Genomic DNA, 27,846 nt, shown 5'->3' on the forward strand with positions numbered 1-27,846 from the left:
AATTTAGGGCTTCACATTATGTTTTTAGTGCAGGTTATAGGAGAAAATAAAAACAAGGGGCTGACTAGAAAGAACTGGTTGTTCCTACTAGCAATTTTGATCGAGAAAGAACACTAACTTCCAATAAAAACTCCTACAGTGAATATAATGCAATTGATTTATTGCTCATTTTTTACTTAGGTCAAATAAAACTCTATTTGGCATTTGTTAGCTAGGTGCAACTGTTGTAGAGCTGAGCATGTTGAACAACTAGGTGGATAAACGTCTGATTAAAGCAAGACTCATTCCTATCTCAACTCTATAAAACAAAGGGAGAAATGAAAAGTCACACTAGATGGGGTTTCCAGGACTCCAGTGTGGTCTAATGATGGACAGGCCATATTCCGTGAAGTCATTTAGTGTAATGCTCTCTTCTGTGGTTTTATGGTAGTCCTGCGAGATTCAGTGCAAGCATGGAGGTGTCAATCTAAACAACGCAGCTACTGCCAGTCCCCGCCACTGTAATATTCAGGCAGCTACTCATGGAGGGCTGATGCCTCTTGCAGGTACTTCAGCCCACACAGACGAAATTGTAGCAGTACTCTCATTTTAAAACATAAAGTAGTTGTATAACTTTCTGGAAGGAATGTAGACAAGTTGGAGTGCTCCGTGTAAGGCACTGTGTGTCCATTCTCAGGCTTGCAAGTCTTCCCCTGGTTAGCTCCAGAACCGGGAGCTGAAAGCTCAGTCCGCGTAACACCGTGCTGAGAGCAGCACAGCTGCGCTGCTTTTGCGCCCAGAGCTGGGGTCTCTGCGCGGGGCTGCAGGGACGCACCAGCCGGCTCAGAACAAGCATGCCAATCTCTGTCACACCCACCGCGCGGCGCTGATACCCCCAAGGGCCGCCACAAGTGACCGTCCCGAAGTTTATGTTTGGTAGCTGATGAACTGCAGGTGCAGTGCCTACTCACCACACCCTGATTAAGCCTTGAAAACCCTCACAAGCAGAAGCTGTACCTTTCTGAGTCCAAATCCAGCACCCTGTTTCTCTGATGGCTCCTCCTTCCTCTTCTGATATTATGCGTTCCTGTGATTTGTGTGAAACTGAAAACCTTTAAGAACAGGAAACAAAGTCACAGCATGGAAGTTCCATTGTTTTGCCCTTCGGAAGCCCCGTGACTTTGTAGGCTTTTCTTCTGGTAAATCTAATATGATATGTTACGTTCTGAACAGAATTGCAAATAGAAAGTCCACCTACTTACCCTCCTCCATATTTTTCATAGTCTTGTGATTTACTGGGATCAATATACATCAGTAGAGTGGAAAAACCTCAGAGGAGCTTTAGAAAAATGAAGCTTTAGGGCACACTTCTGTCAGGTGCAAATACAGCATGTAGGCCAGCACTACGTGGAGCTTTCCTAGAAGGTGTTATATCATTAATGGATACCACTACTCCCCAGGCAGTCAGCCTCTCTGGAAATTGAAACTCAAAATTGACATGGTCTGCGATGCTTAAATTCAGCAATAAAAGTTGTAAATACCTTGCCATAACATAAAATGCAAAAATTTCAAGGGCAGCTAAAGAAACTTTTAAACCCTATCCTTGCGGACTTCTTTCGCTGTCACCTCATGCCTTCGCCCAGCATGATGGGTGCCTTCACCCAGCAGCCACTACCTGCATTAGTGATGTCGGTATGGAAAACCTATACATCCCAAATGAAAAATCAAAGCAGAGTGGCAGTAACAGTGCCTCAAGTGCCTCAGAAAGTGCCTCAAATCAACTTCAGGGCTGCAAGATCAAGACCGGGATAGTAAATGGGAGGAATAACATTAGCCTTGTGACAGCTATAGATATGATGGGAAGGTAAGCTGTTTTGAGTAATACAGTCAGAAGAAATGATGGCTCTCCTTTCCTTTTCTGCCAATAGCTGTAATTTACACATTGTGAATTTGTATTTTGTAGATAAATACTAAGCGAGAAAATTACCAGAATTGTGATGTTCACAAATGTGCAAGTACTGTCCAAAGTGTGTAGATGGAATTAAGAGTCCCTGCATTCGCCCTGTGATCCCGCTTTGCCAAGCAAGATATTTGGGGCTGTGCTGCATATATAGCCTGGTATATCCCTAGCGAGTAGGAGCCAAACTCTGTTCGCCCCATTTTCAGAAATTACTTGACTCGACAGTGCACAAAACAAGACAGATTTTGTTTTATGTGATAATGCTAGCTGCAGAGAGCTCCTGTGGCTCAGCGCAGCTACAGTTCAGCTTCAAAAGCTGGTCACTTGGGAGCAAGTAGATGCCCTCCAGCCTCAGCTGGCATTTTGTGCCCCTTTTACTCTCTCAGTTCTGTCGTAGTGAATGATATTCAGTTAGTTAAATGTACTGCTTCTGCTCTGCAAGGCTGCCAGCAAATTCTTTGTAATGAGATTAGATAATGTACAGCCTTTTCCCTAAGAAATGCTCTCTAGCTTTGGGGGTTTTCTACTTAGTTTTGCTAATCTGGCTGCTGATACTGAAAACGCAGACCCTTCTCGGCAGAGAGAGTCCAAATTGCTTTTAAACTATGGCCCTGATTTTACAGAGTTCTCTTCTTCAGCACTCAGGGCTCGATCCCTGTGTTATTAGTGCGGGTTGCTGGGAGCTTTGCCTGAGGACTGATCGCAGGGATTGAAAGCACATTTGGAACGTGGCAGCTGTTTACAAGCACAAAGCAAGCCAACGCGCAAGCCGTGTTGTCCATTGAAAACTGCAGACGGTTAGGTTTAAGAGAGGCAGAATGTGAAAGAGGCTTAAATCAGTTATTAACGTGTAATACCTGCCCTGCTCCCTCATCGCTGTTTCCAGAATGGGAGTAATTATTCCTAAACTGTTTCAAGAAACAAATTCATTCTTCTTTTAGTGGGTTGTAGGTAAAAACATCTTTCAGGGTTATTCTTGCACGTAACGTGAAAAATCAAGCCTTTCATTTATTAAGATGACAGTCTTATCAGTCTTAAGTCTGCACTACTGTACTTATGGTCACCCTGTGAGGGGAGCTTTTGGCCTCCCTTTCCCAGTCACCGAGCACAGCTCCAGCTGTAGTCAGCGGGAACGAGGGCTGGCTCTGGCAAGTCAAGCCACACTAGCAGTTAGCAACTCCTGTAGCGGATGCTTCCATTTTAAAGGCTGCTCTAACAGTGTCACAAAGCTGTAAATATCATTCCAGAGATGGTGGAAGAGCTCAGGTCTGAAGCTTTAACTCTTATCAGACTTAAACAGTTTAACATGAAAAAATGAATAGTATGGGCCTTGAGACAGCTTCTATTTTCCAGTAGTAGATTATTGATTATTCAGGATTAGGCAGCCAGGCATTGAAATCCTTCTTACGAAGCAGTTGCCATCTATGGCAAGCTGATAGCTAAACAGCTAATAGCTAAAAGCTAATGTTCACGTAGCATAGGATTTACTTTAGGTATAAAGGAAAAATGGATAAAGAAATACATATAAAATCATAGCATTTAATTGGAATCAAGGCTAGAGAGCTATTTAAAGTCTCTCTCAAAACCTCTAGAATTTAATAGGGGATAATTCCTTTTCTACACAGGATGTCGCTAAAAAAAAAACCTTCCAAGAAATTTTATAGCAAGGACATGAATATTGCAAAATTCTAAAGGATTGTCCAAAAAGGTTGTGGAATGATCATCACTGTCTCATACTTTCTACATATCATATGTCAGTATATTCAGTGGTTAAGTCGTTCTGGTGCTCTATATTCCTTAATGGAATGAATGAGTTTGTTCACAAAGCTTAACCTCCACGGGTTTCAACTGCCCTTCTGGTATGTAAGAGTGATGGTACTGAGCTGACATACTAGGCTTGTTGTGTATCTGAAAAGTTCTGAACATCACTATTCTTTACTAATTATCCCGTAGATTTTTGAATTGAAATTGAGATTCCTTTAAGAGATACTGGAAAATTCTTTTTGCTCATACAAGTTCTTTCATAAATATTTAAACGTTTATGTAACCTTTGAATATTTTAGCAACATTTACATTAGTTTAACAGAAATGGGTAGATGGGTTTACACACCAAAATACAAGATTCTGAACCTGATGAATACAAGCAGGGCATCTACCATTATCATATATCCTCATTTCTGCTCAGTCTTAAAGTTCTGAGGCTTTTTAAACCTCAGGGTGTTTAATTAAGGGCAAACCACAGAGACTTCTACCTAGAAAACGGACTGGTGCCTCACAAATTGTCAGTGTTCATAAACTTGACAGGATTGCCATATTAAAGACTTCTGGTTTTGTCCTTCAGAGACGGGGCTGATACCTCCAGAAGTGAAAAACCACTAGGAGGAATAAACAAGCTTAGACTAGACTAGACTCACAGAGTCAGTACCACTCATTTATTTTTAGGTCTTAGAGTTGTCGTTCTTCCCACTCCTGTGTTCAACAGATATGAAACAGAACAGACAATGTTTTGAGTTCACCATCTTTTGAAAGGCAGCCTTAGCTTATGTTTGACATGAAATTTCTCTTTTGTAAACTATCTGCCTCCACCAGTAATTGAATGAAGGTTTCTCAGGAACTTGCAGCGGAATTTAGCCCAGCAAAACCGATATTCTTACAGAAGTGTCAACAGCCCCTTTATGGCTGCAGAGTCCAGGGCAGTACATTGTCACATCCTTTGCGGTGACCTCAAGCAGCTCGTGCTCCCTTCTTGCAGTTCTTCAACGCAGAGGTCACGGTGGGATCAAGACCTTAATCAGAAAGGAGTAAGTAAAGGAAGACCCAGAGGTTCGGCATTTGGCTGGTAACGGTACTAGGAATCTCCTTAATATTCACTGCAGCTAATCTGTTCGTTACAGGTGGAAAGGTACCCTCACTCCCCAGATCACACGGTCGCATAGTGCCATCAGTAGTGATTCAGGAGTGACTCTCTCTTGATTTCCAGGCAGTAGTTTTCTCTGTCAGCTCAATAAAATGTGATTTGTTGCAGAGAGAATCTCTCCAAGTCATTTGGAAAGGCAATGGCCTTTGTTACAAAGGGGCGCAAAAATATAATGCCAGAAAAGAGAAAGGCAAAGAAGAAACCTCTAGGGAATTGCGCTTAGCCCTGTCTTTTGCTGTCTGGCTTCTTTATTTTAGTTTTAATCTGGAGAGATAAGTTAGAAAAATAGAAAAAAAGGGGGAAAGTAGCTGAATGCAGCTTAATAATGAAAGAAACTGCTCGAATAGCATCAGAAAGCTCTTCAAAATGCAAAACTCCGCGCTGATCTGCTATGCAGAATAGAAAAAACCCAACCACTTAAAGGTGGTGGCTAAGCAGGTTTTCCCTTCATCGTCTCTCACTTCTTCTGATGGCAAAGATAAAAAGCACTTTCAGAGGGAAGATGTTTTCATAGTAAAAGCATAAATACTACAGGAGATGAGAGGCAGATAACTGTTCAGGGTCTCCAGCTTCTATTAGAAACTTTCTTACACTACTGTGGGCAGGACTCACAGATGACAGCCGGTCATTGTACTGTTTGGTGACCTTCGGCAAGCATTGCAAAACCCTGGAGGAAAGCAGAGAGATAATTTTAGCTATTAAAAATGCTTAAAGAAATATACCTTTTTAATTAAAAAGAATCTGAGTTGTAGTATGATCCAGTTTAATTTATTACTCTTTTCCGTCTCCCTTCTAACCTTCCTCCATGATTCCATGCAACGGTGTTTTAGGTTGTCCCTAGCAGTCCCGTGTTTCCATCTCTTTTAACCCGATATGAGGAGAGATCAAAATAGTTTTTGCAAGTCTGTGTTGAATAACTCCAAAAACAAGTTGACTGTGATGTTATTGCCATCTGAGTTAATCTGAGCTAAGGGGCTCTGTTGTTGCACCACGTAACTCCTACCCTTTTTTTGTGAGGGGTGTCTGCTTAGCAAATCAGACCTTACATATGACTTGCTGATGTTGTAAAATGAAGCTGACAAATCCTTTTTGTCTATTTTTTAAGTGGCACTGTGTGAGACAAGGGCAAGGGTAGCAAACCCACTTGTTCTCATTCTGCTAGCCTGCTATAGCTAAGCTTAGCTGAGATGTGTTGCTTACAGAAGCCGTAGACTATGGAACAGCTTCAACTGAACATTTCTTGAGAAGGAGTGTCCTTAATCCTGTACATATGGAGAGCGCACACAAAGTGAGTTAGGCGCTGGGATACTTTCTCCCTTTCATGCCTGTATAGCACTAGTTGGGAAGTCTGTTGACTTTCTTTGTCAAAAGCAATCAGTGTTGCTTCAAGAACGAATACCTGACAGCACAATAGTTAAAATGCATACAGTAATACAACGGAATATAAGCTTTGCTCCTCTTGTACTCTCTGTGTGCTACCTCTTTATCAGAAAGAGAGGAGCAGAAGAGCGAGCATCTGTAAGGACATTAGCAATGCTTGTACTTGGTGAGAAGAGTAATGTTTTTCTCAATGCAACTCATAAAGACCTGCCACTATTGCTGATGCATGTCCAGTAATAAATATTAAACCGTAGCAATTTTAAAGGCTGGGTGGTAGCTACAGCAGCCACCTCCTTAGGATGCTGTGTATATTTGTTTAGCCATTTGTTTGTCGCATACCCGTGAAGGCATATAGCAGCTTTACAAATACAGATGGAAATTGGATCTCAGCCCAGAACCATTTAGGAATTGTAGTTTTGCTACTACTGTGATTGTGTTTTTTCCCCTGACAGTCGCATTTGTTCTGTTACTGACAACATTGGGCTTTAGATAATATTAAATCATACATCTAGACCAGACTTGGTCAGTCTGAAGCAAAGTTACCAGAAGTCTTTTATCAGCACGTGCATGTGATTTACTATGTGCATAAATAAGCAACTAATACAACTAACTCAGAAAGTTCATTCATTTGTCTTTGGGATGAGCTCCATAGAAATGATTGGGATGGAACCAGTTTCAGGATGGCAATGGCTACTGCTCCAAGCAGAATTAAATTAGATCTTACTGACAAGCCTCCCAAAAGCTTCTGCTCAGAGGAAGATAGGGCTAAAGAATGAAGAGCCATATCTGAAGCTGCTTTGTCAAATGTTCCAGACATAGGGTCTTCTCCCCCAGGCACACTCAGTACTTCCCATTTGGCTCTAGAATCATAGAATCATTGATGTTGGAAAAGACCTTTAGGATCATCAAGTCCAACTGTCTAGAAGTTGTTCTGTGCTCCAGGTGCGGTGCAGTTCTCTGACTGGCGCTGACCAAAGCTCCCTGGGTTGTGGTGTTAGCACCACTGGGGGAAAATGAATGGACAGAAAGAGTTGAACTGACTTTCCTGAGGTTACAGAGGAAGACAGAAATTAGAGTCTGTGTCAGCCAGGACTTCCTTGTACCCTGAATTTCATTGGGGGTGTTGTGCCATAGGTTACATTCATATGTGGTATATTATTTAGATGTGAATTCCTTTCAACTTCAGCCATCTAAGAATTAGATATCTGGTCTAAGATACTAGCAGCCATATTCGGCTCTAGGCAGAAATGGCTCTGTGATCAGGAAGTCAAGGCTGTAACTCCTCGCATGTAGCCCTTGCTTGCCTGTGCAGTTGGAGTTGTTTTTATGAGAAACATTTTCATGATGATTCCTCTCCCAGGGTGAAGCTGATGCAATGGCACCGTAGAAAGAGCAAGCAGCCCATCTAGGAAAGAGTTCTGAATTTCTGCATGGCATTATATATTATATTATGCACCTCCGCTGCATAGTACTTTTAGATGAGATCAAGTAGTCATTCTGAAACAGCCTAGCATGAACTAAACCCCTTTCTGTATTGCCATTCAAGTTAATACATGTAGAAATAGGGCATGCCATTCATAGTGATAAAATGAAGACGTTTCTGCCATCTTCAGACTTTTGAAGCTGTCTTAGATGGTCTGAGGGAGAAGCCTAAACAGACAGGTACTGTAGTACGTAGTACTGCTTCCGGTCAGCAGAGCCCAGTTACGGCGTAACCCTCTTCGGGAATGAGTCATAGAGATGTTTGTATTATGTTCTCTGAAGTTTCCTTTTGCAATCTCATGATGAAATATTTTACCAGAGTGTGAGCAGTGGCTAAACCTGACAGAGGATACAGACGGGATGTTTAAATCAAACCGTATCTGTGGTCACAGAGGACGTCCATCTGTTTGATTAGCCTGGGGACATAAGCATTTCCAGCTGATAGTCTTCATTTGAATAAAATGATATTGGGAATGGGAGTGGGAATAAAGGGAGCAGATGATAATATAAATATATGTTCAGGTGGGGAGATGCATTGCCACCACTAACGATACTCGTTATGGGTGATGAAATAGAATTCTGACGGGATGGGAGCAAGAGCAGGAGTTGAAGAGATCTGCTGGGTTTACTGTTAATTTCTGCAGACATACCAGCTCATTTAGTAATTTAACAGCTCCCATTGCTAGCCACTTAATGTATGATTAATGTGCCACAGGATTTCCCCAGACATTTATGACACCTTTAGGAATAGATATGACAATGACTTTATCACATGGAGTCACTTCATACTATCTGCATCCCTCTTAATGATTTATATATTCAGGAGTGATTTTATCACTAGTACTCAGTAACGTAATAAATGAGAAAACTCAATGGTCTGTAAATTACAACATTGATTAAAGAAGTGATTGCTGATATAACTCTTACATGGCTATGATAATGCTTGCATATATTTCAGGACAGCATTTACATGTTAATGATAAATCTACTGCAGTGTTTAGAAATACTTTACAGCCTTAATCAAAATGTAAACATTTATAAACAGATAACGTTTATTGTGGAGGAAATTAGTATGCCTCTGTTACTCTTCAGTGGAGGAAACCCACTCCACCTTTGTCTTGAAGACTGAAAGCAGTGTCACACCCCGATGAACGTACTCATCAAGGTAGAGCTTTGATTTGCTGCTTGCCTCCACTGAGACCTGTTTTGGTTTGTTGGGTTCCTCTTGACCAAGCCATGGAGGGGCCTTCCTCATTATAAATTCCACAGCATTGTGATCGGCTAGTGGCTTACTGCATAACAAACCCAAAATCAACCACCAGCTTCATAAATAGTATCCAGTCTTCAGGCATCTCCAGCATAATTATGCCTCCTGAGCCAATCAAAGATGTTTGTGTTCAGCTGCTCCCATTGCAAAAGGCCATCATTAATATGCATAAAGAGAAGGGAGCCTTTTTTGTTTGCTTTTGGTTTTGAGATGCCAGGGTTACACTTTGAGCTTGTTTTGTTGCAGTGATTACATTTTCTTCTTTCTCTCTCTCTTCTTCCCCCTTAGGTTTCTGACAGATGTGACTATGTTTTTGTCAATGGCAAAGAAATGAAAGGCAAGGTGAATGCGCTTGTGAACTTCACGTATCAGTATCTGAGTGCTCCTCTGCAAATCACAGTCTGGGTTCCACGCCTGCCTCTTCAGATCGACATTTCGGACACAGAGCTGAGCCAAATAAAAGGCTGGCGAGTCCCAGTTGTTTCCAACAAAAGGTGGGTTTGAGTTGCTAAAATTCTTGGGCATTTTTGTAAAATGAATGGAGTTGATTTTGCCTCTCAGCAAGAACAACTGCAGCACCTGCACCCAAAATGCAGCGTCTTTGCATGCAGAAGAGCAGTACTGGAATCCCCAGCTTTGCACTGGACATCTGCAGATATAATAAAGCTTTTAAAATCTGTGGGACTTTTGCTTCTGTGTGTGTGTCTGTCCTGTGCGACAGAAGCACCGTGTGGTGCTCTGGTAAGGTCCAGTTATGGAGTTGTTGTTGTTCCGACATACCAGCTTAGATGAAGAAATGGTATAGTCCATTCGCATGGTCCTTCATCGTAGGTAGCCATGAATCACAGTGGTCCAAAAAAAAAAATGGAAGGGAGGGCTGTTATTTAAGGGGATACTCTCCATTAGCATTCTAATGTTAGTTTTCACTAATGTTCTTGAAAACATTTATTTATGCTTCATTTTCTTATGAAAAAAGACCCACCAGAGACAGCGATGATGAGGATGAAGACGAGCGGAAAGGAAGAGGATGCACGCTGCAGTACCAGCACGCCATGGTGCGAGTCCTCACGCAATTCGTAGCTGAGGACTCTAGCCCTTGGGGCCAGCTGAGCTACCTGCTGGGCTCAGACTGGCAGTTTGACATTACGGACCTGGTGGTGGATTTCATGAAACTGGAGGATCCTCACATCGCCAAGCTGCAGGAAGGCAGGATTTTGATCGGACGGGAAGTAGGAATGACAACGATGCAGGTATCGTGCTCTAGGCTGCCATGTTCAGCCATTCCCATAGAGAACCTGTGTGCGGGCATAAGTCCAGTACGGTGTTCTGCTATCTTGAAACAGGATGATTTCCCATTACATGCCTGTGGCCTTCTAGAGTGTCACACGCAGCGTTGACCCAATGACGGTGATCCAAGCTAGAGGTGGTCCGAGGCATGCAGTGTGGCCAGGGGCTGGAAGCCGTAGAGCCTTCGGAGATCTTTAGGAGAGGCAGCGCTTCCAGGCTCAGCGAGAAGTCAGAGCTTTTGCCCCACGTGGATGCAGGGTACCACCAGATGGACACCATGTTGACTTCTTGAGACAGAGATCTTTAGATAGTGCCAAGTTTCTTTTGACTTATTTAAACATTAATTCGGGGGGGGAAAAAAAAACCATGTGACCTGATTAATAACCGTGAAAGGCCAATACCAAATCCCAGTTCTGCCCCAGCTGAATCCTTACTGAAGCCAATGCACAAAGAGTGGATACAGCTAATCTAGGCTGTAGACATGAGATGGGGAAGGTGGAGAAGACAGTATGTGCATGAACTAGCTAGACAGCAGTATGGCCCTTAGTTTCATTAAAGGGGAGGATATCTTACCACCTTTATGTTCCGTCAGAAACAGGAAAGAGAGAGAAATGAGAATTTCCAAGCAAAGAAGCGAAGGACAAATCCTAGATGTTGCTAACCTCCCTTTGAAATGGTTGGGAAGTAAATCTGATGAGCTCATCCATACTGGGACACAGAATAACAGGGGAAAAAAGTTTTAAATTGACTCTTCTAGTGAAATGATGCGAATCACACAACCGAGATAGTACAACTCTCAGTATTGGATGCAATGTTCTCAGCCATAACCTCTCTACTGGATATTTTTCTGACCATGCTAATGAAATCAGACTGCCTTTTCAGTGTGCTTTGCCACTGCAATTCTGTGCATGAAGCTTTGGAGACAAGAAGGGATGATGACCTTAAGAAAGGTTATTTTAATTGATCAGCCTTTTCCTAAGTTGATTCTTTTGTGTTTCTCTAAAGGTTTTGTCTCCTCTGTCTGACTCCATCCTGGCAGAGAAGACAGTGACTGTGCTAGATGACAAAGTGACCATAACGGACCTTGGAGTCCAGCTGGTGGCTGGGCTTTCACTCTTCCTTCAGCCAAGCACAGCAAGTAGTCGGGCTATTGTGGCTACAACCATTGCCCAAGAGCTGCTTCATACTCCTAAGCAGGTAGTGTACCCTCCACATTTACTGTTGTTGCCTTTTGGGATGGGGCAGCGTTTTATCAACGTGAAGTACAGATGGTAATTCATAACAAGTTTAGAAGTTGGACTTTAAAGTATAGGTGTAGTACGTGTCCATATCAATAGCTTTCCTCTAGAGGTACTCTGGAATTGGCTTCTCATTTCTTCCCTTCAGATATGGACTTGGTCTGCAGTAAAAGTTCTGACTACACTGAAGTTTATATTATTTACATTTTTAATGCCCTTCCTTTAAATGATGCAACGTCTGTTATTTCCACAACACAGGCAGTCTTTGGACAGTGATCTTTTTTTCGCTATATGAGCGTGCCCTTGTTTTCCATGCCAGAGAGCACAAAGCAACGTGTGTCACAACAATTCAATATTTTGAAGAGCTATAAAATAGAGGCAGAAGATAGCCAAATACATTTCTTTTCCATCCTGGAGTCAGAGCAGACTGCCAGGCTCCTCTCTCCTTTTATTTTATATGTGGATTTGGGGGGGTCTGCCATTCAGTTCGCCAGGGTGTCACTGTGCTCATCCTACTTAATTTAAGCCAGCAAATTTCCATCTCTGTAAAGGGAGTCTTTCAAACAGCGTGTTTCAGGTCACAACCCACATGGAAAAGAAGATTGGAGAATACCACCAGATCGAGGTGAACAGTTGCTCTGGAACAGATTAAAAACAAGGGTCAGTAGCGATGGAACAAGCTGTATGTTCATTGCTCTTTCAGTCGGTTGATTTGAAGAGTGGGCCTGGGGACCATGCAATTAACTGTCCACAGCTACTCCTCACAGAAACTGTATTTCATCTCACATAGATAGGGAGGGATCTCAAGTCAAGTTTTACGGCCCATTTTCATGATTATTGCTACCTAATTTTCTGGAACATAAAAATAATTTAGATTGTTTTATAACTTAGTGACAGGAAAATGTCCAAACTAGAAGGACATGTTGCCCATCTGTTCCATTTACTGCATCCTGTAAACATAAGAATCTTATGTAATTAACCCATTTATATCCTTCTCCAGGGCTTAGAAACCATGTCTGACATACTGTCTTCAGACAAAAACTGTAAAAGCGAAAGCTGAAGCGTGCCTAACCCAATTCTGTTATGTAGGACAGAGTACCATTTGTCCTGCAGCGTCATTGGAAGAATCATGGCTTCGATTGCAGATAAAAGAGCTTGTGAATCTCAAAGGGTTGCACAGGTGTATTGTCAAATTCTCAGATTTATAGATAATCTGTCCTGAGTATGCAAAGATATTTATCAACGTCAGGTTACGGCGTATTTTGACAGGGCGTTTCGGTAGTGCACAACATGCCATCTCATATTGTATTATGGCATGGTGGTATGATATGACATGTCGTTATATATCACTGCAGTTGGCAAGTTATGAAATAATACAAAAGAATAAAAATGTGTAAACGTGCTGTGCTTTGAAATTATTTTTCCCAGCATCTGTGTTATGGAATGTTTTTAGTGAAATATTGTGTTGAAGCTGATGGTGTTCTTTTGCAAGACAATTTCAGTTTCCACAGAGTGGCACATTTCTGATACAGAAGTGGCCGGGTGTATCAGGCTGCCTTTCTGAGCAATGCCTCCCGCCTCTGGTGCTGCTGGGCAGTGTGGGCGGCTGCTGTCCCTGCTGTCCCCTTCCTGGGCCTACAGATAGCACTACTGCGTTATGCTCACTGAACAGTCCGTCTGTAAAGCTGGAGGCAAGAGGAAATCAAGCACCTTTTTTTTTTCAGTAAAAGAAGTTTAAAATCTGTTGTCTCTTCTCCAGACTCCATCTGGTAAAAAACCCAGGACCTAGACTCTATTGGAAAGCAGTGGGAAACCTTCTCTGTGTCATCCAAGGAAATCCAGTTGCTTAGTAGCAATCCCAAATTAGTCAGTTTATCCCACTCTCCTATGCACGGCACCTCCTGCCCAGGTTTCCTGCAAACACAGAGCAGCATGTTCTTGTGGAATCCCACTTCAGCCTCTGCTTCTCCTTCCAGCTCCTCCAGTATGGAGCCTGCCCGCCCCCATTGCCTCTGCTTGTCTTCCCACCACCTCCTCTTCACCAGGAGAAAGAGAAGTATCCTGCGTGCTTCCCAGCAGAAGGCTTTACTGGGAGCACCACTCCTCACTTAGGTGTGAGGGTAATTCCTGCTCAGGCACCCGGAGTGTTTGCAGCCCTGGTCATGCCAGGTCACCGTGGAACCTGAGCCCAGGCCCTAGTTACTGGGGCACTCTGGCCGTGCCTGTACCCCGGAGGCCTGAGCTAATTCCACATACTGTGCAATTCACTTCCTACCTTGGTGTAAGCCAATCACTTCTTCTCAGGCCAAAATCCTACCCTGTAGACAGGGCTGCCGTTGAAAAGAGACCTTAGGGACTTTGCATTTGCAGCACCGAAAAAATAAGACAGGAATAGGTTCCACACTAGAAAACACATTGGAGGAAATAGTCACAGCACAGGAGTTGCCTGTCGAGTCACATGCATCCTTTCCTTTCGTTCGCGGTTTGAATGAAGGATATAACAGTTAAGTCTCTTGCCCTTAGAAGAATTAATGCAAATGTAGGAATGTTTGAGGCTAAATTTTGCAAGAAGAGACTCGTGATTTGGAGTATACCGGCTGAGATCCTTTCTGAGCTGGAATTTCAGAAGGCAAGTGCTGAGCGTTTTCTGAAAATCAAGCCCTTTTGAAAGAGCTTTTTTTCCAAGGAGGCAGCCCAGAACCTAACCATATACTTGAATCTTGCGAGGCCTTGATTGTTAAGTGTGTCTTTTCCTTTCAAGCAAGTTCATAAAAAGGCACGAGTAACTCATGCAAACCTTACCGATGCAACTTAAAAACAAAATAACAGTTAAGGTAGCTGAAGGTTTTATTTTTGTCAGGAATTACTGTGTATGTCTCAGCATTTTTATATGGAAAAAAACAGTCAGTGTGTTCTTAGTCAAATGTTTTCCTTGGCTCCACTTTAGCACCTTCAATAGCCAAGCTTCAACATAGATTAGCAAATGTCCTTGGGTAGCTGGTACTCTGGCAGGCACAATATTGTCCCTAGCAGATTAAGCAGTGCATCTGTATAGTGCAATGGAAGGCAAAAAGGATTGTGTTATTACACATCTTTCAATATCATAGGAATGAATTTAGTATTTTTGCTGTGACTTTCCTTCAATGAACGTAATAACTAGGGTAGTTCTTTGGTTATAATGACCATGCCATGTCTGCATAAGTAGCACAAAGCAGCCAAAGAAAAAGTCCTGAAGAGCTGGCAGTTTCTCCAAACACTTAGCAATCTAAAGAACGTAAGCTATATTTTTTAAGCTTGGATACCTTAAGTTAGATATCTTTATCTATAGCTGGGCAACTGATTACCTGAGGTGACCATGAGGGATGCTGAGCCCGTAATTCCTTTTTTTTTTTTTTCCCAAGATCAATGGGATGCTCATTGGCACTGGAAAGTGGATCAATGATTTTGGTGCCTAAAAATAAATGCAGGTCGACCAACTTTTAAATATCAAAGGTGAAATATCTTCTGAAAATCTGGGAACTGTAGCTGTGAGCAGTCTATTTTTAGTGGCCATCTGCTCAGGTAGGAAAGCTGTTCAATTTGGCTTGCTGACTGTTGTTCAAATCAACATTTGCCGTCTTAAAGGCCTCTCCAAATGTAAATAACAGAAAACCTACAGTGTTTAAGTGTTTTCTGATCTGAGTGAGCTTCAAGGACTCTTACATTTCAGCTGGCTCTGCAGGGAAACTCACAGTCATATCATAGCTTTTTCATCACTGTAGGGTATTGCATGTGGTCTAATGAACTGAAATGGGAGAGTGGATAGAATGAAAAAGAAAGCCTTTAATAAATAGCCGTATTAACATATCTCTCAGTGCTACTAGAAAACTGCAGACATTTTCTTAGGGAAACAAAGAGTAATGTTTGCGCTTTCTGAAGGCCAAGTTCTCCTCTTTCACATGCGTGGCTCCGGTTGACACCAGTGACAAGACCCAGCCCCATGAGATCACCTGTAACCTCAGGGACTGTCCTCCGAGATGTCCGCTCTCACTCTGACAGGAGGCGAGGGTGCTCAGCACCACCTGAGTCAGGGCGGCACGCTAGAGTTGCTTGCACACCCCTGCCTTTTGGATGGACACAATAATGTCCCGTTTTAGCTTACGTCCTTCATGCAAACTAGGTCTGAGAGTTCGCTGACATCTCACAGTTAAGTAACAGATATTAGGAGTATTTTTATGGTGTGGATTCATTACCCCATTCTGTCAGTATAAATTACACTTAAATTGTATTTATATCTTCTTTAAACTGACAGAGCAATGCAATGGCTCACAAGTATGACAAAGGAATTAAGCAGCATGGGAAAGGGAGAAAGGATGTATTGTTAGATAAGAATCTGAATTCTTCGCCTGCAAATACAAGCAAATTCCCACTGGAAAGGAATGTCACATTAGCAGATTGGACAAAAAGGAGAGAAAGAAATACACAGTAGGGGAATGCATGGTTTGAATTAAGATCTGAGTCTTGGCTGCCATTCATTTCCACATCGTAACGATCAAGCCCAATTTTTGCTACACAAGCCACAGGCTTAAAAATAAATGCACATGTAATACTTTGATATTTCATGTGATAAAATTGCTAGGGAAACCCATTTCAGCATTCAAGTCCCCAGATAGAACAATGAGAGCTGGTCTAATAGAAGCTGCTGAGAACAGTATTCCCTTGCCTTAATTTGAGGGAGGGATGTATTTGTTTTCTGCAGAGCCATCCAGCCATCCATTTCTTTCCTTTGGTGTCCTGCCTCACTCCAGGACTACTGCAGCTAACCCCAGCAATTGAGGGCTTATTCACAAATACTTCTATTTGTGCTTTAGTGAATTAAGACCTCTTTATTCTGGGCATGGAATAAAATCAAATACACTGATCAGTCCTCATATCTGTGTTTCTAAGCAGCAGAATCCTCTAAAATGCAACCAATCTGACACACTTTATCCCTCTATTTTTTGCTTGAAGAACACAGGATAGCACACCCTGGTATCAAGCTGACCACAGCTCTTTTGAGGAGGTATTGAAGGACACACTGTAATCACTGACTGTGATGCTACGGACGGGCTCAGTGGAACATCCTAAGATAAGCAGGCTTTCAAATGCTGTGTAATGCTTTAGAGGGCAAAACGATCATCACTGGGGCTCCCAGGCGACTCATGCAGGTCCCAGCACAGTGGGACTCATTAGATCTCTGCGTGATGGGCTTTCTGCTGAGCTTCCAAACCAGCTCTGCTTCCTGTATTCAGGTTGCCTTTTGGAGTGTGATCCTCCTTGTTTTATCTAGGTGGACCAGACATAGCCAGCAAACAATAGTGTTTGTGGTGACTCATACAGCAGGGTTTGAAGTATTCCAGGTCTGGCAATACAGATCTCCTCCAGGACTGTTGGTTTCCACTAGTGCTATGTTACTTCTGTACCCTGGTCACTTCCCCTTCGTTTTACCCACCTAAACATAGCAAGTGGATAACAAGGGAGATAAAACTACTACTAAAAAGCAAAATGCTAGTTCATCCAAGAAGCTTATCCAAGTTTATCAAGTGGCGTCTTCGCCTGATAAGCAGCAATGTAACTGAAGGCCAGAAAAGGTGGTGGAATGGCAGAAGACCAAGAACTGGCCAACTTGCTGATCTGGTAGGAAGTTATACCTGGAATGGAGGAAGACAACAGCAAAAGCACAGGGGAGAATGTAGACAAAATGTGTCTTGATAAAGTAAGTTCTTTATGTGCTTAGGGAAAGCATGATACTTGATAATCATCAGTGGTTGTGGGAAGCAGTTTCGTTATCTCCTCTGGACTTGATTTTGCTGTCATTAACATGATCTAATGTACATTATCTGACTCACTTTGCATCATCACAGTCACCATATAAATCATTCTGTTCTGTAAGAGACGCTGGCACTAATGTGTAGCTGTGGTTCATTTGTTCTGGGAGTGCAGCTGAGAGCGTGTGTGTGTGTGTGTGTGTGTGTGTGTGTGTGTGTAAGAGAGAGGAAAAGTGAAGGAGAGAAAGACTGGAGAGCCAGATAATCCCTCAAGCTTTTGTTTATGCTTGATAATTAATGAAAACAAGCATTTGTCACCTCAGTGTTGAGGCCATCACACTAGGGGCAGCAACTTTGCAGGTAAGAAGGCTCCAATCCATCCTTATCTGCTGATAGTAGTTGGAGGACCTTGTCAGAGATTCAGAGGAGATTTACTGATGTGGTACATAAGATTTGCAGAAACAGCTCTTTGAAGGACACGATACTAAATAATTTCTCTTTTCTTTCTTTTTTTCTTTTTGGCTTTTCAGATTTTATAATCCTTTGGGAAATTCACTTCCTTCCCCTGCCTTCAGCTTTCCGTAATGATGTGAATGAGAGGAGATGATCTCTTGCCAAATAGAATACTTGGGCTGACTCAGTATACTTGGGCAGTACTTGCGATTCTGTCCCTCTCTCTCTCATTTGTTTTCTTTCCCTTTTAATTAATATTGCCCATGGTATAAGCATGACAATGTTATGTTGTGAAAAAATTGCTTCTTCCCATGAAAAAAAGGATCCCTTGGAAATAAAAACCACCAACACTGGTTGCAAATAATGGCTAAGCTACTGCACGCCTCTGTTATCATAGTAAATCACATGTGTGCCTGCAAATTTCATCTGAGTGCCACTCCATTTTTCTCTCTCTGTGCTTCATAAAACCAGGAATGCAGAATAGTGGAGGAATAGTGTAAAGAATAAAAGCTGTTTTGAAGTTGCTTACAACTTTGTCAAACTCTAGGCATTCGGGCTGAATTTTCCCATGCTGGCTACCTCTTAACCTGAAAGGTGCCTGAGGGCTGTTAAAGCAGAAAGGAGTGAAGATACCGTTAAGACGACAGGAAAGAAGAATATATGGCTCCTTATATGTGTTCCTCTCCAGTGTCTGGACGGAGACCCCAGATCCCTGTTCTACCACCAGTAAAACCTACTTGCATAGTAAGGGCCATAATCAGATCCGGGACTCGGCTACACCAGATATGCTGTGTTTGGCTGTTAAGGACTGCGCGAAGGATTTAGTATCGTATATCCTTTTGCAGGGCTGTGGAACTATGGAAGTCCTCAGCGGAGCTGGGAGGAGGCACAGCCCTCATAATTCCCAACCTTAACTGTACAAAATTCTGCGCTTATTTCCTCATTCTTCTCTCCAGAAGAGAGCACCACTGAGAGACAATGTCAAGCCTGTTATGATATATGCTTGAAATGATGCTGGTGGTTTTGCCTTCTATAGGTTGATGAAAACTTAAGCGTATCTTGCATACCTCCCCGATGGTATGCGAGCCTGTCCTTTTGTTTTAGGGAGAAGGAAGGCAACAGCTTGTTGAACTGCCAGAGGAGATGCATCTTTTCCTCTATACACATATCCATTAAAAAAATAATCCTTTACTGGCCCACAACTGGGTTTGCTCTACTATAGATTTCTATGATACAAACTTAAGCTGTGCCCTGCAGCTTTATGTTTCTGTCTGTTAAGCCATTTCAGGATTGTTTCTCTATTGAAAGATCAGCTGTTATAACTTCCTTATGCAGTTCACCCTTCCCAGCTTCTGAGCTACCCTGGCTCCATTTCAGCTGTGCATTTGAAGCACCAAGAACTTTGCCTTCCTTCCTGTTGTACCACGACTTATTCTTTTCTCCTGTTAGTCCCTCAAGAACTTGCTGATGGCAATATTCAGCATAGTCCAACCTTCTGCACAACTAAATGCCCCTTGCTGTTTTCCTTGAAAAGCTTTAAATCTAACTAGAAGGGTAGCAATTCCCTTTGTTTATAACCATAGCGTAACAAATTGTAGCCGATTGAAAACCATATTAGGTTGTAAATTTGTATTATGACTGGATGTTAACAGGGTGGCAATGTTTTTCCCTGATGGTGATTTTCAGTCAAGTCGTTCTGATGTACCCAAGTGTAAAGTTATTAGGGCCATCTGCAGTTTAAGTCTGGGAAGAAAAGGACTTTGGGTTTGTGTGAGGTTGCACTCCGGCAATCTGCCTGCACGTCTGCTGGCTAAACAGGCAAGACAGAGCAAATGGAAAAATAAAGAAATCTCCTGCAAAGAAAGCTACTGAGACGTGGAGAAGTAAATATCTATATCATCTGGATGGGATTTCAGATGGCGAGAGCTGACCTCTAGCTTTGTGTTTGCTTCTAATGATGACTTCTAACAGTGCTACCTGCAGAGAACAAAGACAGTCCAATTAAATCCAGGCCATTTGTATTTTTGTCATAAAGATCATACCAGAATCCCCAACCTCCTCTCCTTGACACAGAAATGTGGTGGACTTTGTAATTATCTCAAGGATAAAGTGTGTTTGTCTTAAAACAGACCTTTCTCCTGCAAAATGGCAATTGTTCCGTGAGTCTTTCTTTCAGGTGAATCTTCTGCTCCGACCATTTCCAAGATACTGTGGTAGCTCCTTATTCCTGCTAAGATATTTATGCCTTCCTTAATTTGACAGCTCCCTGTGACACCTGTGCATGGGGAACATGACAAAAATAAGTGTTCTGTCAAGTGCCTCTTGTAATTTTTCTGGTTTGTCTCTTTCAGATTTTGTACGACAGGAACGACTTTCTTTATAAATCATGGAAATTGTAGCTTGTTAATGGGTATTTTGGTATTACGGACATCTCATATCAATTATTTGATATGTTCTTTGCAAAACATTTGCAGGAAGGATAACAGTGGAACCTTTAATGAAAAATGTGACCAATTTTCTGCCCCATCAATTGAAGCTTGATTTGCTTTAAATGCAGTGCAGAGCCATTGTCTTCCATTTCCTCCAGCTGCTGCTCAGAGCTGAGAGATTGATGAGCTGCAATGGGTTTGAGCTGTTTTATTTAAGACCCTGTCTTTAACCATATCCCTCTCCTTTCAGGAAGCTGTAGTAAGCACCTGGATTCAGTTCAGCGACAGCTCTGTTACTCCACTGGACATTTATGACTCTAAGGACTTCTCCCTTTCTGCTGTATCGTTAGACGAAGGTGTTGTCTCGATCCACCAGAACGCTGCCTTAAAATGGCCAGTTGTGGCGGCAGAAGGTGAAGGTCAGGGCACGTTAATCAAAGTGGACATGATGATTTCTGAAGCCTGCCAGAAGTCCAAGAGGAAGAGCGTCCTGGCTGTGGGGAATGGCAACATCAAAGTCAAGTTTGGCCAGAATGATGCAGACTCTGATACAGGTGGAGATTATGATGCTGATGAGATCGAAAACCACGCTAGTGACAGGCGGCACAAAGTGTCAGATCAGGAACGGTATGGCCAGGATGGACGATATTATGGTGGCTCTTCAGCAGAGCGCGAGGAAGGCGCCGTCAGGAAAGTCAGCACCACAGCGAAATCCGTAATAAAAAATAAAGTCATTAAAAACAATAGGCTGGATGGTGGCAAGCTCTCGGATGATAGCCAGCTGCAGAACATTCCTATAGACTTCACCAACTTCCCAGCTCAAGTAGACCTCCCAAAAGGCAATGCGGGTATGGAGGAAAACGACCTGGTGCAGACACCTAGGGGCCTTAGCGATTTGGAGATCGGGATGTATGCCCTGCTAGGGGTCTTCTGCCTGGCAATTCTAGTCTTCCTAATAAACTGTGCAACATTTGCACTGAAGTACCGTCACAAGCAGGTTCTGGTGGAAGGACAGGCCACCATGACCCATTCCCATGACTGGGTCTGGCTGGGAAATGAAGCAGAACTGCTGGAGAACGCAGCAGATGCGTCACCTCAGCAGGACGAGCACACAACTATTATTGACCGAGGCTCGGGTTGCGAGGAGAGCAACCAGCTCCTCAATGGCAGTGCTCAGAAGAACATTCAGAGCCAGGTTCACAGGTGCGCTGACTCAGGGGGCAAGCTCGGAAAGGAACAGAAATCTGAACCTTTACATTCACCGACATCCAAACGGAAGCGGGTAAAATTCACGACATTCACTACCATCCCACCCGACGATGGTTGTCCTACTGTCAACTCAATCCTAAGTAGCAATGACGATGACATTAAGTGGGTGTGCCAGGATATGGACCTGGGGGACTCCAAAGAGATACGAAACTACATGGAGAAGTTCAAAGACAAAGTGTAGCTCCTTGCTGGTTTTTTGGGTTTAACCACACCTTGATGCCTTCAGTTCTACAGTATATATTGGGACAGAAGAGGGGGAGGGGAAGGAATCACCAGGAGAAACGATGAGGCAGTTTTTATAATCAGGGAAAGAAATTTGCCAAACTGTCCGTGGTATGTTTTTGGTTTTCACTTTGTTTTGGTTTTCCAGTGGTTATTCTGCTCCTCATGGATTTAGGAAGTGGAATATAAATAGCAGAAAGGAACAAGGAAATGGTATGACTGGTGTGATGAACTGGGCAAGATGAGGTTGTGAAAATTTGTTTTATGGGTCATGCAAATAGTAATGACAGTAATGTTTCAAAGTACCAAAAATATTTGTAAAAAGGAAAGACAGAATATAAGAGCATGAAAAGAATAAGCAAGAGACAAGCAATAACTTGTCTGTATTTCTAATAAAACATCACAATTACGGACATATGACCCACAAGGAAACTTTTTAGATTGTTACTCAAGCCGTTTCTTTTTATTCCTTCATTTGAAGTGAAGATGTGTCTTTGGCATTATAGATGAAGGAGGAAGAAATTATCTGGTATTTTTATTTTTACTTTTCTGTTCGTCTTGTAAATTGAAACAGAATAATTTTCCCTCTTGTATTTTTCTTTTAAATATCTTAAAACCAGGAAAATTTTCAATTCACTAAGTTCACAGTGGACCAAGAACTTTCTGTTTCTAAGTGAGCTATAAATAATCTCCTGTCATTTAAATAATTCAGGGGATAATTATTGACTAATAATTTCCATGCGGTGTCTTTTCTGAAAGCCTAAGCCTCCCTTGTTTCTCCCTAGCTAGAAATACGTTCTGTTTGGAAGAAGTATTCATTGTACTTTCAGGTTTGGATTGTTTATGTAGCTGTTTGTTTTAAATCTCCACAACCAAAGTTCCCATGTTTCACCAAGGGAAGAAGGTGCTGTTTTATGTTAGCATTTAGAAGTAACAACCGATGGGAGCGCCCCAGTGGTGCATGTGAAATGTACCTGGAACTGAGACCATCACGGGCCAAATATGTACAGCCTGGATTTTGGGGTTTTTTTGCCAAGTCCATGAACTCATAATTTCATTCTGTAATTTTCTGTTTATTCTAACGTCACCGGCTCTCATCAGGCTCTGAAAGCTGGAAGAAGAATGGACAGAAAGTCATTGATTGTCCCTAAACTTTTATTTCCTTGTACTGGTAGAGCTGGCCTCTGGACAGACTGTTGGAAGGGAGGGGAATATTGCTGAAGCAAGATCAAGAAATACCTGGAGCTCTTTTATAGATTATTTTTTTTTGCCATTCAACCAGCTAAGACTGAAAATTTTAGACTACATTGTAAAGCTGATGTTTTGAGTAAAAAAAAATACAAAACCAGTAATAATTCTGAAGCAAATACAAAACAGAGCCATAGAATTGTCATGTAAGCTGGCAGAACCGCGTTGACTCAGTGCCAGTTTACACTAGTGGAGGATGGAGATCAAAAAATGAGGAAACCACTGCCATCCAAAACCTTTTGTAACTGAAAGGAAGATGGTATATGCAGCCTTCGGAGAGAAGCATTATGTCCTGACTTAGCCAGAAGCACTTGCATTGTCCTGTCTTTACCCATGTACTTCTCTTTTTTTTTATTACTAAACTCAGTAGTTTTTGTTTTTTTTTTTTACTTGGACAAAACCAATCCTGCCACCCAGTAACATAGATGGACATTTTAACAAGATATGCCTAGTATGCATTGTAGACTGAAAGAATGTAATATTTATTTATACATGTTATACAAATTGTAATTAAAATGCTTTACATGGCTTGACAAATGAACCTCTCTTTTCTGAGGGGAGGGGGCTCCTTCTGTCATTTCTGCGTTGAAGTACTGTCTCCACTGCCTGGCAGCTGAAACTGAATTTAAGCTGCTCTCTGAAGAGAGGAGAATAGAGATGTATGAACGTTTTTCACTGCTCTGACCCTTCTTTTGTGAGCCGCTTCCCCTTCCCAGCCAACATGTGGTGTGATGATGGATGGCAGGAGAAGACAGCAGTCAGGCACAGTTCATGGCAGTGTCACTATTCATCTTGTTCATCTTCCTGCCTCCCATCAGCACGAACAACTCCAGGACTCTCTGCTTCTGATTTTGCAACTTTTGTGCAGCCCAGTCATAATTAATTATGTTGCTCCTCTGATTGATACTGTAGGTTCAGACGGAAGCAAGTTCCGCTGAATCACAACTGACATATACAAAGCACCCTGCATCCCAGAGGGCCCCAGGCTACTTTACAGGCTAAGGACAGCGATGCATCAGCCACACCTCAGGGATCAGTATATCTTCCTGGGGAAACGCAGGTGTCTCGGAGGTGAAAAAGGCATTTACAGCACGGAGCTGCAAAATACAACAGCAGAGGAACAAGAAAGATAGGATGTAGAAAAAATAATGCACCGTGGTAGCACAGAATATAATTGTCAAAGTGCATTTTTAAGCAGGCTGTTAATGTGCTGAACAGCCCCTGTTAGAGCACAGATGAAGAGTGGCATCTCCAGTAACCCTGTACGGGTACAGCACGGGCCGGAGAGGAAAGCGGTAATTACTGAACCACTGTTTCTAGTCCAGGCACCTTGACTTTGCTCTTTGCTTTTGGCAGCTGAGGCTTTATAGAATCAGAAGAGAAAACCGTTGGCTACTGCGAGAAATCCTTGTGAGGAGAATTCGTCCTGCTCTGTATTTTCATGGTGACATGTGCATGTCTTTCTTGGTCTTGCTATCTCCCCACATTTTCTAAGAAAATGCCACAGTGAATGAAAACATTATTCCTAATTCACCTCCTCTCCAAAAGCTCAAGTGCTTTTTTAAGGCAGAAAATGTGTCTTCATTGAAATTAAAAGGGGAGGTGGAATTGAAGTTTCCCATGAGAAACTATTTTGCAATTCCTTTTCAAAAACAGCGATGTAAATTTTTGTTGAAAGGCACGCTCCAGTATGAATGCAGCTCAGACTGGATTCAGCATTCCCAAAGAGGAGCAGAGCTCTTCTGTTATGAATAGGAAAATTGTAGATGATTCATTGTTTCGATATTCATTGAAATAATCACTTTTTTTTTTGCTTTTTGTTGACTGCACGTATAGTTCTCTGTTGCCTGTAGGTTCAGACTTAGGCAGTTTGTTTGAAATAACTACGCTTTGATAAAAATAATTTTAATATCCACTGACGATCATTGTGTCATTGGCCAATGCACAAACGATTCCTCCTTGGGAGCAAGATTTCATTGACGATCAGCCATGTGTCAGGACTCAGTGATCGTATTTTGTCATTAAGTTTAAATTAGAAGAAATAGTCCCTGTAGAGTCCCTCCAAAGCGGGTGGTTTCAGAGGCTTGCACACGTAGAGTCCGCTGACTGCCGGCTGCCACACCGGCTTGGACACTTGCCATTCACAAATACGTACGGCGTTTTACACGCTGCAGATTACCACCGACATTTGCTACAGTTCTGACTTATTCTTTATCTCGTCTGCGCCATAATAATCACTTTGCAAATGCTGATAATCACACACAGCTGCCAGCATGAGCACATGCATGGCCAACGGGAGAGGCCTAAGCGGCAGTTTCTTAAGTGCTGCAGGACTCGGGGGCAGTCAGTGAGGCCGCTTTCCCAACGCAAATTAAATGGCAACACAACATCCCTGAAGCACATAAAATGGTTTCCTTGGGTGATTTTTAACTAATACGTGCCTGTTATTGATGTCTTTTAGTTCCTGAGTTATCAGCTAACCTACTTACTGGCTACACGGTGGGGTTTTAATAAGAGGAAGGCACCTGATGTACTGCCTATCGTAATATGGCATCGTACTGTAGCGAAGAAGAAGAACCACTGCTGCAGGTTCTGTACCATATCTGTGACAGTAGTTGAAATGTGGAAAGCACGTTCAGACAGGGTATGATGTGCTTAACGACAGGCCCGCACGATGCCAGGCCTGTGATGGTTGAGGGGAGGAGGACGCGGGAAGCTTCTCCAGTCCCAAGGTCCTGCTTCAACTGTTTTGTGAGTCACAACTACAGCGTTTCTGTCTAGGTCCACACCTGCTGTAAATCTGTGCGTCTCCACTGAAGACATCTGGTAGAGCCATGCTAATCAACAGCAGCCAGGGCCCTGGACTTCTCGTTTAATATATATGAGAAGGCCCTGACTGTTTAGGAAGGGTTTTAAAGCTGCTTTACCCCATGATAGAACTGAACTTGTGTGCTTCCCAGGATGAGGGGTTTGTTTTCCCCTGCCAGGGAAGTGGGAAGAGAGGAGGCTACCAGGAGTCCTCTGGGGGCTTGGGTGGGATGGGTGCGATGCCTGCCTCTCCTGGCACAGCCTGCTCTCTGCCTCAGCAGCAGGAATTGTTTCATGTATCTTGATATTCCCCTTACTAACACCTGCCAGCCTGGCTCTTTAGGATGTTGCTTCAAAGCAGGGAGAGCGTCTCCTGCTGCCGTGGGTACCTGCTGCCTCGGTCCGGCTGGCTGAGCTGCGGAGGGGCTCGCGTTCTTTCCTGGAGATCTTGGCGCTGTGCTTCTCTCTGCTGTTTGCAGGTCTTAAGCCCAGAGGAAGCTTAGAAGAGGCCATTGATTTTTTGACTCCTGTAACTTGTGGCTGAACAGGAGCATGTCTTCAAAATCGCATGGTCTTTACAAAGGAAGACAGGCTGTATGTGAAGGGACAACAGAGGGAATTTAAAAAAGGGAAAAACCTCAGCCCTGCCTTCGCATTTAATTTTTCTGAAGCTACAGAACATGGTGCTTCAGAGGCAGATACTGAAATTTTTCAATTTATCTTTCACTGACCAAAAATTCCGTCAGAGCCCAATTCTGAGTGATCCACCGTAAATGATCATCTCAGCAGGGAGGAAACCACCGGGCTGTGAAATATCATTTATTTGAGAAACTCACATTGGGTCAAATGCCAGGATTTACATTTCTTAAGCTCTGCTGTGCTGCGGTTACAAAGGCACTGGGACAGGGTGCAGAGAGCTGCTCTGAACATCGCTCCTGGCAAGTCGCCTTACCTGCCAGATGGGGGAATCTGTGAGCGCCAGGGGCGCGTGGTTGCAAAGATAACACGCTGCAAGGTACATTTTCCTGTCAAGGAGCCAAGATGGAAATTCATTAATAATAATTTGCACTTAGAGGAGAGCCTTTCATCGGAGAAGCTCAGTGACTTCCAATTGTTGGTAAGGGATAAAAATGTGAGCAGGCTGAAGGGGCCCTGTTTTCTCAAATGAGGCAGCGCTGGGTGAACACGTTCCCCTGCTCCAGCCCCAGGAGCACAGCGGCACCTGTGTGAGGGCTGGGGCTCTCTGCTGGAGGGGTAATTAGTGAAATCACCTGGTGCAGTCGGTAACGAGGAGCCCAGCCTTCTGGGGGAGAGGAGGGCATTTGGGCTGTTGCAGATGAAGGCCAAGCACTCTGTGAAAGCCATGCTGCTGGTGGGGTAGCACGGTGTGGTGCGAGGTGGCCGTGGGGTGGGAGAACCATGGTTGCAGGAGGAGGAGGAGGGAGTGGGCAAAGGTGAGAGAAGAAGCGAAGCTCTCCTGTTGCTGAGAGGCCACTGGCTGCTGGTACAGAATGGACCTTGGTGAAAAGTGAGTCCTGCTTTGTTTGGGGTTTAGGAGGGGTTTTTATTACTGAGTTGTGTTTGGAGGGAAGGAGAAATCTTACTGCTTGCTTAGGTGTCCCAAGTTTGGGAATCAGCAAGAGAAACTGTGTGTAGATCGTGCCTTACCTTTGGCAAAGGGAAGGCTGCTGCTAAGGGAGCAGGATGCAGTTTGCATGTTAGATGTGTATGGGAACACCTCGGAGTGCAAAGTCAGTGTGGTACATCCTGGATCAGATGCTGGATCCTGAATCCTTCTGATATGGCTTAACTGCTAGGAAGTCCACATTCCCTCGACGAGTGAGCATGCTGACCTGCCCTCAGCTTCTAGAAATCCTTTGATGTTGATTAAATTTGAGAGGTGACCTGAAAAAGACTCTCGCTTCTGGAAAGCAGGGATGCAGCTAGTTCCTGGCGCAACACCCAGCATGCTGGGTTGGAAATGGGACAGTGACCCCCAATGCTTGCACATGTATTTCTTCTTTCCCTCTTGCTGAGCTCCAAGACCAAGTAGCCATAGCAGCAAGTGTTGCTCTGTTTTGAAAGTCTCCTAAGCTGGATTTTAGTGCTTAAAAACAAGCT

At 43.1% G+C, this 27,846-nt stretch overlaps 1 protein-coding gene across 1 annotated transcript in view; it reads left to right on the forward strand.

Annotated features, from left to right (window-relative positions):
* TMEM132C (transmembrane protein 132C) overlaps nucleotides 1–23,625 on the forward strand; it is a 227,589-nt gene extending 203,964 nt beyond the window's left edge. Inside the window, exons 6-9 of the mRNA XM_064466398.1 lie at nucleotides 9,274–9,479; nucleotides 9,962–10,235; nucleotides 11,278–11,469; nucleotides 20,429–23,625. Coding sequence (XP_064322468.1) covers nucleotides 9,274–9,479; nucleotides 9,962–10,235; nucleotides 11,278–11,469; nucleotides 20,429–21,628 — 1,872 coding nt within the window. The 3' untranslated portion in view covers nucleotides 21,629–23,625. The remainder of the gene's footprint in view (nucleotides 1–9,273; nucleotides 9,480–9,961; nucleotides 10,236–11,277; nucleotides 11,470–20,428) is intronic.
* Nucleotides 23,626–27,846: the final 4,221 nt, after the last annotated feature.

The sequence above is a fragment of the Phalacrocorax carbo genome, chromosome 15 (assembly GCF_963921805.1).
Source record: "Phalacrocorax carbo chromosome 15, bPhaCar2.1, whole genome shotgun sequence".
NCBI lineage: Eukaryota > Metazoa > Chordata > Aves > Suliformes > Phalacrocoracidae > Phalacrocorax > Phalacrocorax carbo.